Raw genomic sequence first — 12,288 nt, 5'->3', positions numbered from 1 at the left:
GAGTGCGTATAATCTTATCAGAATTAAGGAGGGAGATGAATGGAAAACAGCCTTTCTTACCACCAGGGGGCACTATGAATATCAGGTCATGCCTTATGGGCTTGCGAACTCACCAGCTGTTTTCCAATCATTCATCAATGAAATATTCCGAGACCTGCTTAATAAGTATGTGGTAGCCTATATTGATGACATCCTAATCTACTCCAAATCAGAAGAAGAACATATCAACCATGTAAGAACTGTTCTCTCTCGACTTCTAGAGAATCAACTATACGTTAAAGCAGAGAAATGCGAATTCCATGTCAAACAAACAACATTCTTGGGTTACCATATTAGCCACGAGGGGGTAAAAATGGATGAGACGAAGGTAGAAGCAGTCACTGAATGGCCTCGGCCTACTACGGTCAAAGAACTTCAACGATTTCTAGGTTTTGCTAACTTCTATCGACGTTTCATCCGTAACTACAGCATGATTTCCAGCCCTCTGACATCTCTCCTAAAAGGCAAACCTGCAAAACTTACGTGGTCAGAAGAAGCTGATACCGCCTTCACTGCCCTGGAAGGAAAATTCACCACAGCACCAATCCTGAAACATCCTGAACCCAATTTATCATTCGTGGTTGAAGTCGATGCCTCAAACTGTGGAATCGGAGCTGTACTTTCCCAACGTCATGGTCAACCAGGCAAGTTGTTCCCATGTGCATTTTTCTTAAGAAAGTTGACAGCAGCAGAACGAAATTATGATGTGGGTAATAAGGAACTTCTTTCAATGAAAGCCGCTATTGAGGAGTGGAGACACTGGCTCGAAGGAGCCATCCACCCGTTCCAAGTCATTACTGATCATAAAAATCTTGAGTATGTAAAAAGTGCCAAACGTCTCAACCCACGGCAAGCACGCTGGTCCCAGTTTTTCACCCGTTTCCAATTTACAGTCACTTATCGACCAGGCAGTAGAAATAGCAAGGCGGATGCCCTATCCAGGAGTTATGACCCTCCTAATGAAAACGTCTCACCAGAACCCATTCTTCCTCCTTCTGTTATCATTGCTCCTGTAACCTGGTATATTATGGAAGAGCTTCAACGAGAACAACAACACGATCCTTCACCTAATAACTGCCCACCAAACAAACAATATGTACCACACAATCTACGTCAACGAATTATGCAGTGCGTCCACATCTCCATCAGTACGGGTCATCCTGGGATATCTCGCACCCTCCACTTACTTCAAAATTTGTTCTGGTGGCCATTCATGACCAAGGACACTACCATGTATGTCAAGTCTGTGCACAATCCAAAACTCCAAAAGAACTACCATCAGGGCTACTTCATCCATTACCCATCCCACAACGTCCCTGGTCCCATCTCTCCATCGATTTTGTAACAGATCTTCCCCCATCTGATGGCTTTACCACCATACTTGTAGTTATAAATCGATTCTCCAAATCCTGTCGTCTAACACCACTCAAAGGTTTACCAACAGCTATGGAAACCGCACTCGACTTGTTCCATCAGGTCTTCAGAGTTTACGGCTTACCTGAAGATATTGTCAGTGATCGAGGCACTCAATTTACCTCCCAAGTCTGGAGAGCCTTTTGTAAACATTTGGACATTAACGTGAGTCTAACATCTGGTTATCACCCTCAGTCAAATGGCCAAGTTGAACGCCTCAACCAAGAGATTGGCAGATATTTACGAACCTATTGCATGCAAGAGCAACACCGATGGTCAGAGTTCTTGCCCTGGGCTGAATACGCCCAGAATTCCATCACGCATCCCTCTACAGGCCTAACCCCCTTCCGATGCGTCCTAGGGTTTCAACCCCCACTGTTCCCGTGGTCTGGCGAACCTTCTTCGGTAATGGCTGTGGATGATTAGATCCGGCGTAGTGAGGGGGTGTGGGACAGTGCTCACGTCCGTCTTCAGAGAGCCGTAAGAACACAGGAGTTCCAGGCTAACAAACGACGTCGCCCACATCCCTCCTACCAGCCGGGACAGCGGGTCTGGCTCTCAACGAGGGACATCAAGCTTCGGCTACCCAGCAGGAAGCTCAGCCCAAGGTATGTTGGCCCTTTCAAAATTCTTCGAAGAATAAATGAGGTCACTTACCAGCTAGAGCTTCCTGCTAATTATCGTATATCTCCTCCTTTCCATGTTTCCCTCCTCAAACCGGTCCACCGGGATGCTGACCCCGGAACCGAGATCCAAGAGCCACCACCACCTTTGGACATTGATGGAAATCCTGCTTATCGGGTAAATGTGTTGCTGGATTCAAGGAGGAGAGGGGGTCAACTCCAATATTTGGTGGACTGGGAGGGCTATGGGCCTGAGGAGAGGTCCTGGGTATCTGCCCTGGGATATTCTGGATCCATCGCTCATCGAGGAATTCCATCGAGCCAGACCCGACAGACCAGCGCCATGACCACGGGGACGGCCACGTCGAGCTCCAGGAGTCGCTCCTAGAGGAGGGGGGTTCTGTAATGCCAAACCAGCAGAGGGAGCCCTCACCTGAATACTGACTGTGCTCCACTCCCTCTGCTTCTCTTATCATTTCCTGTTTGGAACATTTATAAGCATGCTGACCTTTTTAGACCATGCGAAGTATTGCCAGTTACACTGCCTTACCAAGCGTTCATCCTGTATTTAGTTTGCCTTGCTGTGTATGATTCTGCCTGTTTATCTGACCACGATTGTTCTGGATTCTCCCTTCTGCTGTGCCTGCCCGATTCTTCTGATGTTTGGGTTTGGACCTTATGCTTGCCTACTCGTCTTTGTCCATTGGATCAGCCCTGTACTTGTCGACGGATCGGACTGCTATCCTGGTATTGACCCATTGCCTGAATTCTCGTTTCTGCCTGTTGTAAGTCTGCTTAATAAACTTCTGCTTATGGATTCTAACTCAGCCTCAGCGGCCTTGTTACAAAAGGCTTAAAAAACATACTAAATGGTGTTTTTTTTTGAAAATCTAAAAATGCACAAAGTCTCCTGTGAGGGCTAAGTTTAGGTGTAGGGTTGGTGTAGGGCAATAGCACACACAGTTTGTTCAGAATAAAAACCATTACGCCTATGGAGAGTCCCCATAAACCACAAAAACCAACGTGTGTGTGTGTGTTTTGTCAAAAGCTTTTAGTGAGAATTAATAGAATTTTAGCTCTAATTATAGTTGATGACTAATTGAAAATTGTTTGAAGTTACAGTGATTAATAGGTTTACAGTATTGCATTATATCTTCTCCAGCCAATGTGAACAAATACGTTTTTGGGTTTTGTTTTGAACAAAAACTTAGTTTGAAATGCTTCAGGCCTTGTTTCAACACTGACATGCTGTAACATCATGCCTAATCCTCCATCCCATCCTGCAACATTCCTTTTAAAGCTTTGCACAATTACAGTAGATGTAGACATACTAGATATTTTTGTATCTATGTATACTTTTATGTGTTATTATTATGAATTTACCATGTATATATTTATTGTACATTCCTATCTACAGTATAATCTGGACCACACACACTTAATTCCTGTGACACAAAGTCAATTAAAGCACATGTAAATGGGATTTATTTTTCCATGACTAAGTCTTTCTCTATATCACTGGTTCTCAACCTTTTTTTTGGGCCAGCGCCCCCCTACCCATTCTCCAGGTCCCTCACCGTCCCCCATCATATAAAACAGTCTAATTGTCTTCACTGAACATTACAGTTGATTATTATTTTGTGTTTATAATAACGATTGTTATTTTTACAGTACCATTCAAATGTATGGTGTCATTATGATTTTTAAGAAATTAAGTTAATTTAAGGATCCATTGAATTGATCAAATAAGACAGTGAAGTACTTTTTTTACAGTGAAATATTTGAAGATTAATTTAAGCTTAGTTTTTAAGCATGTTGGTGATTTTCATTACTACAGCTTCAATGATGTTGAGATCTGATATACCTTGCTCCAAATTTAAAGAGACCTTGAAAAAAAATATCCTGTTTAGAATATATCCACAGGGGCATTTTTAAAAGCTAGATTTTAGTTTGTTCTTCTGTTCCTGGAACTCTTGAAAACCCTTTTACTGCTGTCATATGTATGGATGTTAGCTTTCAGTGAAACATAATATTTATCCCTTAGTTTTTTTTTTTGTTAAAGAATATATTTAATTTCCTGTTTTTCTGACATAGTAGACATGGTAATTTTGGTGGTTAAATACCACATTTACACTTGAAAATAGAAGAAATATAAACCCTCTTTTAATATGTTTCATAAATTCTGTGACAATATTTCAAAGTTTGCTTACAAATACTTCAAAGTACAACCCTAATTCCAGAAACGTTGGGATGTTTTGTAAAATGCAATAAAATCAAGAACCTGTGATTTGTTAGTTCTCTTTAACTTTTATTTAACTGACAGAAATTAAAAAGATGTTTCCAATGTTTTTGCTGGCCAACATAAATGCATTTTTATAAACATATTTTGATGGCTGCAACACACTCCAATTAAGCTGGGACAGAGGGAAAATAAAAATGAAAAGGCTACAGAATATCCAAATTAAAATTGAAAAAGTTCACAGTAAGCAGGTGGACTGGTATTATAGGCCAGGGTATCGTGTTTGTGTATAAAAGGATCATCTCAGTCTCAGCCATGGCTCATCACTTTGTGCCAAACAAATCAAAAATCTAATTTCTCAAAGCAAAATCACAAAGAATGTAGGTGTTTCACCAACAACCAACTGTGGACAGATTCATAGAATCCAGAGAAATCTCAGTCTGTGTAGGGCAAAGCAGAAAAAGATAAGAAACCATCATGCTGCAGTATGGGCCCAGGAGCACTTCAGAAAACCACTCTCACTTAACACAGTCTGCTGCTGCATCAAGAAATACAACTTATATCTGTTACTCAAGGAGAAAGCTATCAATTCTATGCAGTGATAACACCGGATTCTCAGGACCAGAGCTCATCTCAGATAGTCAAAAAAAAAACAAACAGTGGAAATGTGTGCTGTGCTCAAATGAGTCCACATTTCATCTTGTTTCTTGGGGAAAATGGATGTTGAGTTCTCAGTCCCAAAGACCAAAGGGACCATCCAGACTTTTCATCAGCGACAGATGCAAAAGCACACATCTGTCATGGTATGGGGGTGCAGCAGAGCAAACAGCAGGGGTGACTGGCTTATGTGTTAAGGTGCCATTAAAATTTGAGGCATATATTGGTATTGCACAGAGACATATACTGCCATCAAGATGACTTATTTCATGGGAAGTCCATAGTTATTAGATCAAGACTATGCCAGCTCTCATTCTGCATGTGCTACAACAACATGGTTTCATAGACACATGTGCATGTGACTGACTGGCCAGCAGATCTGTCTCCTATTGAACATGTACGGCCCATCGTGAAAAGAAGAATCAGACAACGATGACCACAGATTGATGGGCATCTGAAGTCTTGTATCTAGTGAGATTGGGCAAAACTTTTAAAAATTTGTATCCTCAATTCCCAAACAATAAAACACTGTAATTAAAGGGAAAGTTGATTTGACAGTGTTAAACTGTTAAACTATTTTGGAGTGTGTTGCAGCCATCAAAATCAAAATTAGTTTATATTTACAAAATAAAATTTGGCCAGTATAAATATTAGATATTTTTCTTTGTACTTCAGTCAATTAAATATAGGTTAAAGAGAATGAGCACATAACATTTTCTTGATTGTATGGCATTTCACAAAACGTCCAGACTTTTCTGGAATTGGGGTTGTACAAAGATGGGGAAAATATGCTTCTCATTTTCCAAATATTATTTTAGTGCAGTCCTGATTTATATACAGGTGCTGGTCATAAAATTAGAATATCATGAAAAAGTTGATTGATTTCAGTATTACCATTCAAAAAGTGAATTTATTTCAAACGTTTATTTCCTTTAATTTTGATGATTATAACTGACAACTAATGAAAGTCCCAAATTCAGTATCTCAGAAAATTACAATATTGTGAAAATATTCAATATTGAAGACCCCTGGTGCCACACTCTAATCAGCTAATTCACTCAAAACACCTGCAAAAGCCTTTAAATGGTCTCTCAGTCTAGTTCTGTAGGCTACACAATCATGGGGAAGACTGCTGACTTGACAGTTGTCCAAAAGACGACCATTGACACCTTGCTCAAGGAGGGCAAGACACAAAAGGTCATTGCTAAAGAGGCTGGCTGTTCACAGAGCTCTGTGTCCAAGCACATTAATAGAGAGGCGAAGGGAAGGACAAGATGTGGTAGAAAAAGTGTACAAGCAATAAGGATAACCGCACCCTGGAGAGGATTGTGAAACAAAACCCATTCAAAAATGTGGGGGAGATTCACAAAGAGTGGACTGCAGCTGGAGTCAGTGCTTCAAGAAGCACCACGCACAGACGTATGCAAGACATGGGTTTCAGCTGTCGCATTCCTTGTGTCAAGCCACTCTTGAACAAGAGACAGCGTCTGGACTGGACTGCTGCTGAGTGGTCCAAAGTTATGTTCTCTGATGAAAGTACATTTTGCATTTCCTTTGGAAATCAAGGTCCCAGAGTCTGGAGGAAGAGAGGAGAGGCACATAATCCACGTTGCTTAAGGTCCAGTGTAAAGTTTCCACAGTCATTGATGGTTTGGGGTGCCATGTCATCTGCTGGTGTTGGTCCATTGTGTTTTCTGAGGTCCAAGGTCAATGCAGCCGTCTACCAGGAAGTTTTAGAGCACTTCATGCTTCCTGCTGCTGACCAACTTTATGGAGATGCAGATTTCATTTTCCAACAGGACTTGGCACCTGCACACACTGCCAAAGCTACCAGTACCTGGTTTAAGGACCATGGTATCCCTGTTCTTGATTGGCCAGCAAACTCGCCTGACCTTAACCCCATAGAAAACCTATGGGGTATTGTGAAGAGGAAGATGCAATACGCCAGACCCAACAATTCAGAAGAGCTGAAGGCCACTCTCAGAGCAACATGGGGTCTCATAACACCTGAGCAGTGCCACAGACTGATCGACTCCATGCCACGCCGCATTGCTGCAGTAATCCAGGCCAAAGGAGCCCCAACTAAATATTGAGTGCTGTACATGCTCATACTTTTCATGTTCATACTTTTCAGTTGGCCAACATTTCTAAAAATATTTTTTTTTGCATTGGTCTTAATTGATATTAATTTTCTGAGATACTGAATTTGGGACTTTCATTAGTTGTCAGTTATAATCATCAAAATGAAAGGAAATAAACATTTGAAATATATCAGTCTGTGTGTAATGAATGAATCTAATATACAAGTTTCACTTTTTGAATGGTATTACTGAAATAAATCAACTTTTTCATGATATTCTAATTTTATGACCAGCACCTGTATTTCTTTTATCAATTAACTAATTAAACTCATATTTTTGTTATCAATTAGATTTAAAATCGTGTTTTTTTTGTTGTTGTGGTGTGCCAGCTATAATAAAAAAAAATATTAAAAAAAATCTTGAACAACAATCAGCATGATTTCTGAAGGATCATGTGACTGAAAGCTGGAGTAATAGAGCTTTAGCATGAGAGGAAAACACATTTCAAAATATATTCAAATAGAAAGCAGTTGTTTCAAATTGTAGATTTACTGTTTTTACTGTATTTTCTATCAAATAAATGCAAACTTACTGCAGAAATTATTTGTTTCAAAACCATTCAATCTTACTGACATTTTTTGAATGGTGGTAGGCCTATAGGCTAGGCTATATTTTATTTATAATATATATCTTAAAAGCATGTATTTTAACCCATATATAACACTGAATGGAACATGGCATTCATGACATATTTGATTTGACTGGACTTGAAATATTACCACAAGTTTCGCAAGAAGAAAAAAAGGCACGTGAATATAAATTAGGCTATATTTATGTGCGTTGAATAAACTCTTTAGAAATTTGTCAATCAGCAAACAAAAAGCATTTATATAAATCTTTCTAAAAAGAAAAAGCATCTCATGCTTTGTGTCTAAATACATATATTGGTTTCACGGGAAGTTCATCAGCTGCGCTACAGAAAGCAGAGCAAACATTAAAGTAAAGAGTTGTTGCTATGGAAATGATACACCGTCTAGTCTAGAAGCGGTAGTATTAACACTACTTCACCGGGCGCGAACGGCGCAACACGTTGCGTCAAAGCACATAGATCCCGTTATAATCAGCCGTTCAGTAAATGAGTGCAAGCGCTACAGTAAACGGATGCCACGTTCTATTTCTGACGCACTCAATGCAAGTTGACAAATAGATACAGAAAGTGCACTTTGATGCATCCAGTGTAGAGCCGTGATGGCGTTAGGATGTGCCAGACCATTTTCTTTTGCAAGTTTCAGCTCATACATCTTTGGTGCAAACTCGCCTTAACCAAACGCCCCCCAAGAACAGCTCAGCGCCCCCATTTCAAAAATATTGCTTCCAGCACCCCCCGATGCTCTCCGAACGCCCCTGTTGAGAAACACTACTCTATATGCTTTTATTCTAATTGATTCCGTCTATGATGAATGTGTGTGTTTCAGTGGAAGAAACTCTGGTAAGGTTGGTGAACGGCTCTGGGCCTCACGAGGGTCGAGTGGAGGTGTTCCATGAGCTTCGATGGGGGACAGTGTGCGATGATGTTTGGGACATGAAAGATGGAGACGTTGTGTGCAGGATGCTGGGCTACCGTGGAGCCAAAGAAATCCACAAAACAGGCCGGTTTGGACAAGGTCAGAGTGGCCTCAAGGCAGTCAGTCAGTCAGTCATATTTATAAAGCACATTTAAAAACAACAGCTGTTGGCCAAAGTGCTGTACAAAATTTAAGCATATACCAAAATACAAATGTAAACATAGAACACGGCAACAAGGCAGCTACAGACGTGCTTGCAAAGAGTTACAAAAGCCCCTAAGAGTGACTGCATTTAGTGCACTCTACAGTAATGTGCTCTAAAAGGGTTTTTAGCGATATTTGCACAAATTTCCATGCTTGACTCCTTGACTTTCTGTAGCTGAAAGAGTAGGCAATGTATGAATGGATTAAATATACTTTAAATCTCAAATGTAACTTGGATAAAAGAGTCTGTCTAATGTTTAAAATGCATGTCCATTGTATTATACAATTAAACCATAAAGATTGATGAGATGCATGAGATCCATTTCCTCTCTCTTTTAGGCACTGGGTTAATCTGGATGGATGATGTTGCTTGTGTTGGTACTGAAGACTCTATTCACCAGTGTAAATTCTCAGGATGGGGAAAAACCAACTGCGGTCACGTAGAAGATGCAGGGGTGACCTGTAACATATAGACTGTTTCAAGTCTTCCAACATCCTGTAAAACGGACAGTTAAGCTGTGAGTGTGGATGATTTGCAGGCTCTGAGGAAGCCGTGTCTGTGTCCTTTTACACAGCATAAGACTTATGAACCATTCTGTGTGCAGAGTAAAAGATCAGACCCTGGAGATCAGACACAGGGTCAACATCCTACCTGCAAAGAACTACTACCCAAATACTTCAGCTATATCCATCAAGTGGGGGAAGAATATCCCATATGTAGTAGAAATCTGTCTGTCTGCGTGTGCGCGCGTGCATGTGTCTCTGTGTGTATATGTGTGTCTGTCTGTGTGTATGTTCTATGCTGCTGCTTTTTTGTATTTTTTTTTCTTTAAACAAAAACCCAGTTGCAGTTTACGTTGTGTATAGATAGATGCATTTAACTTTCCAAAGAGATTTATGGACACACACTAGTATATTTTTATAACTTTTAACCTTATAAGGATTTAAAATGATTATGTAGTTGCAAATGTGCCTAACTAAAACATTGACCACAACAGACATGTCATGACATGGTCAGCAATTGTATACCTCAGTTAATGGTGAGTACCAATTACAGTCAGTATTAATTGTTCAGTAGCTTCATTATAATGCTAAAATATCAGTTTTGGTTAATCTTTAAACAATAAATTACTGTTTACTTAATTTAGTGTTGAATAGCATTATCCAATGTGAATAATGCAAATGATACAATAAAATATATATTCAAAATATCAGTTATCAAAAAGTGATTAATTGCAACATGCAGTATATACTATGGCCTTTGAATGTTTAACAAAAAAAGGCTTCCATATTTTTTTTGCTGTGGCATAGAGGGAATAAATTCTTGCTATCCTAGCAACCTTATTTCTAGAAAAAAATAGCAATAGTAAATTTCATCAATGGTGGGAAAAGAGTTAATATGCACTCTAGCTGCTTCATTTTGGAAGAGCTGAATCATATTTATTAAGCGTGCAGGATATCCACCCGATAAGGCATTACAGTAATCATGATTTCATAAATGCATGAATAAGATTTTCTGCATTAGAGACAGACAGCAAATGTATTTGTTTAGCAACATTTCAAAGGTGAAAAAAGACTGTTATACAAACACTGAAAATATGGTCAGATCAAAGGACAGATTGCTATGAAATATAAAACACAGATTCTTGACTGTAGAAGATGACGTAACAGTTAATCCATTAATGGACAGATTATATTCAATTATCTTTAGTTCTGAGTTTTTGGTACAATAACAAATATCTCTGTTTTGTCAGAATTTTTGAAGAATGAAATCTCACAAACATAATATTTTGATATTTAAATATCTTAAATTCAAATAGAAGAAAATCTATTTTATACAACACATGTAAATATATTTTGAAATATATATTAAAAATATATTAAAATGTTTGATTTTGGAAGCTTTTTTATATTTTTCACATATATTAAATACATGTAAATATATTTTTGTATTTACATGTATTACATTAAAAATATTTACATGTATTTACATAAAGGAAATAAATATATTTAGATATCAGACTGTGTAAATATATTAATTTGCAATACATGTCCATATATTAATATTACATTTCTGTACATGTAAATGTATTTCTATAAACGCAAATATATTTTAAAACATTAAAATATTCAATTAAATAAACTTAAACATGTTTCATTTAATTTATTTACACAAAGTTTGAAGTAAACGGGAATATATTTAATCTCCACACGTGAATATTTTCATTATCGCGATTATGATTTGTCCCTTCATAATAAATAGAATACAAACAAAATTTGGGCACTGGAAAACTCTCCAGACAATGTAACTTAAAAACAGTGACAATATAAATTGCCTTATTAATATAAAGAGTACATTTATCAACACCAGTTCAAGATTCAAGATTCAAGATTTTTATTTGTCACATACACAATTATACAGAGTATAACCAGCAGTGAAATGTAGGTCAGGTCCGCTCCAAGGACAGTGCAATTATATAGAATACAAATATGAGAAAAAGAAAAGTAGAAAAAATAAGATAATAAAATAAAATAAAAGATAAAAAATATAAATATAAATATGAATGTGCAGGTCAGTATGTTGTTGACTTAAATAGTTATAAGAGGAATGCACAAAAAGAATGTGCAAAAAGTTGTACAGGGTATTTAAATAGCAGCATATGAGGTAGAAAAAAATTATGAATAATATGAATAACTTATTGATACGGTGATATTACATGGAGTCAAGTGATATTATGACACAGTTAGAGTTTAGGAGCCTGATGGCCTGGGGGAAGAAGCTCCTCCTAAGTCTCTCAGTTTTTGCCATCAGGCTACAGAAGCGCTTACCAGATGGAAGCAAAGTGAATAGCTGGTTACCAGGGTGATTAGAGTCCTTGTAGATTTTAACAGCTCTATTTTTGCAGCGTTTGAGGTAGATGTCCTGCAGAGAGGGGAGAGCAGACCCTGAGATGCGCTCAGCTAAGCGCACAACTCTCTGTAGTGCTTTGCAGTCCTGATTGGAGCGGTTTCCATACCACACTGAGATGCACTGAGTCAATACACTTTCTATGGTCCCTGAATAGAAAGTTTTCAGGATTGCTGGTGAGACCCTGAATTTCCTCAGCTGTCGCAGATGGTACAGTCTTTGCCTGGCTTTCTTAACCTGTGTTTGGATGTGTGTAGTCCAAGTCAGGTTCTCTGAGATGTTTACACCGAGGTACTTGAAGCTGCTCACCCTCTCCACAGGGGTCCCACTGATCATAAGAGGAGTGTAGGGCTGCTGCTGTCTCTTCCTAAAGTCCATGATCAGCTCTTTAGTTTTGCTCACATTCAGAGAGAGACAGTTGTCCTGGCACCATGATGTGAGTCTCTCTACCTCATCCAAGTAAGCGGTCTCATCGTTGTTGGAGATGAGGCCTAGAACCACAGTATCATCAGCGAATTTGACAATAGATGTGGAGCTGTGAGAGGACACGCAGTCATGC

General features: G+C 38.8%; 1 protein-coding gene across 1 annotated transcript in view; it reads left to right on the top strand.

Annotated features, from left to right (window-relative positions):
- scara5 (scavenger receptor class A, member 5 (putative)) overlaps nt 1–10,635 on the top strand; it is a 108,437-nt gene extending 97,802 nt beyond the window's left edge. Inside the window, exons 9-10 of the mRNA XM_079433758.1 lie at nt 8,528–8,716; nt 9,161–10,635. Of these exons, the coding sequence (XP_079289884.1) occupies nt 8,528–8,716; nt 9,161–9,294 (323 nt within the window). The 3' untranslated portion in view covers nt 9,295–10,635. The remainder of the gene's footprint in view (nt 1–8,527; nt 8,717–9,160) is intronic.
- The last annotated feature ends 1,653 nt before the right edge of the window (nt 10,636–12,288 follow it).

The sequence above is a fragment of the Barbus barbus genome (genome assembly GCF_936440315.1).
Source record: "Barbus barbus genome assembly, chromosome: 14".
NCBI classification, from domain to species: Eukaryota; Metazoa; Chordata; class Actinopteri; order Cypriniformes; family Cyprinidae; genus Barbus; species Barbus barbus.
The sequence above is the reverse complement of the archived record's forward strand: the minus strand, read 5'-3'. Positions and strand labels throughout refer to the sequence as shown.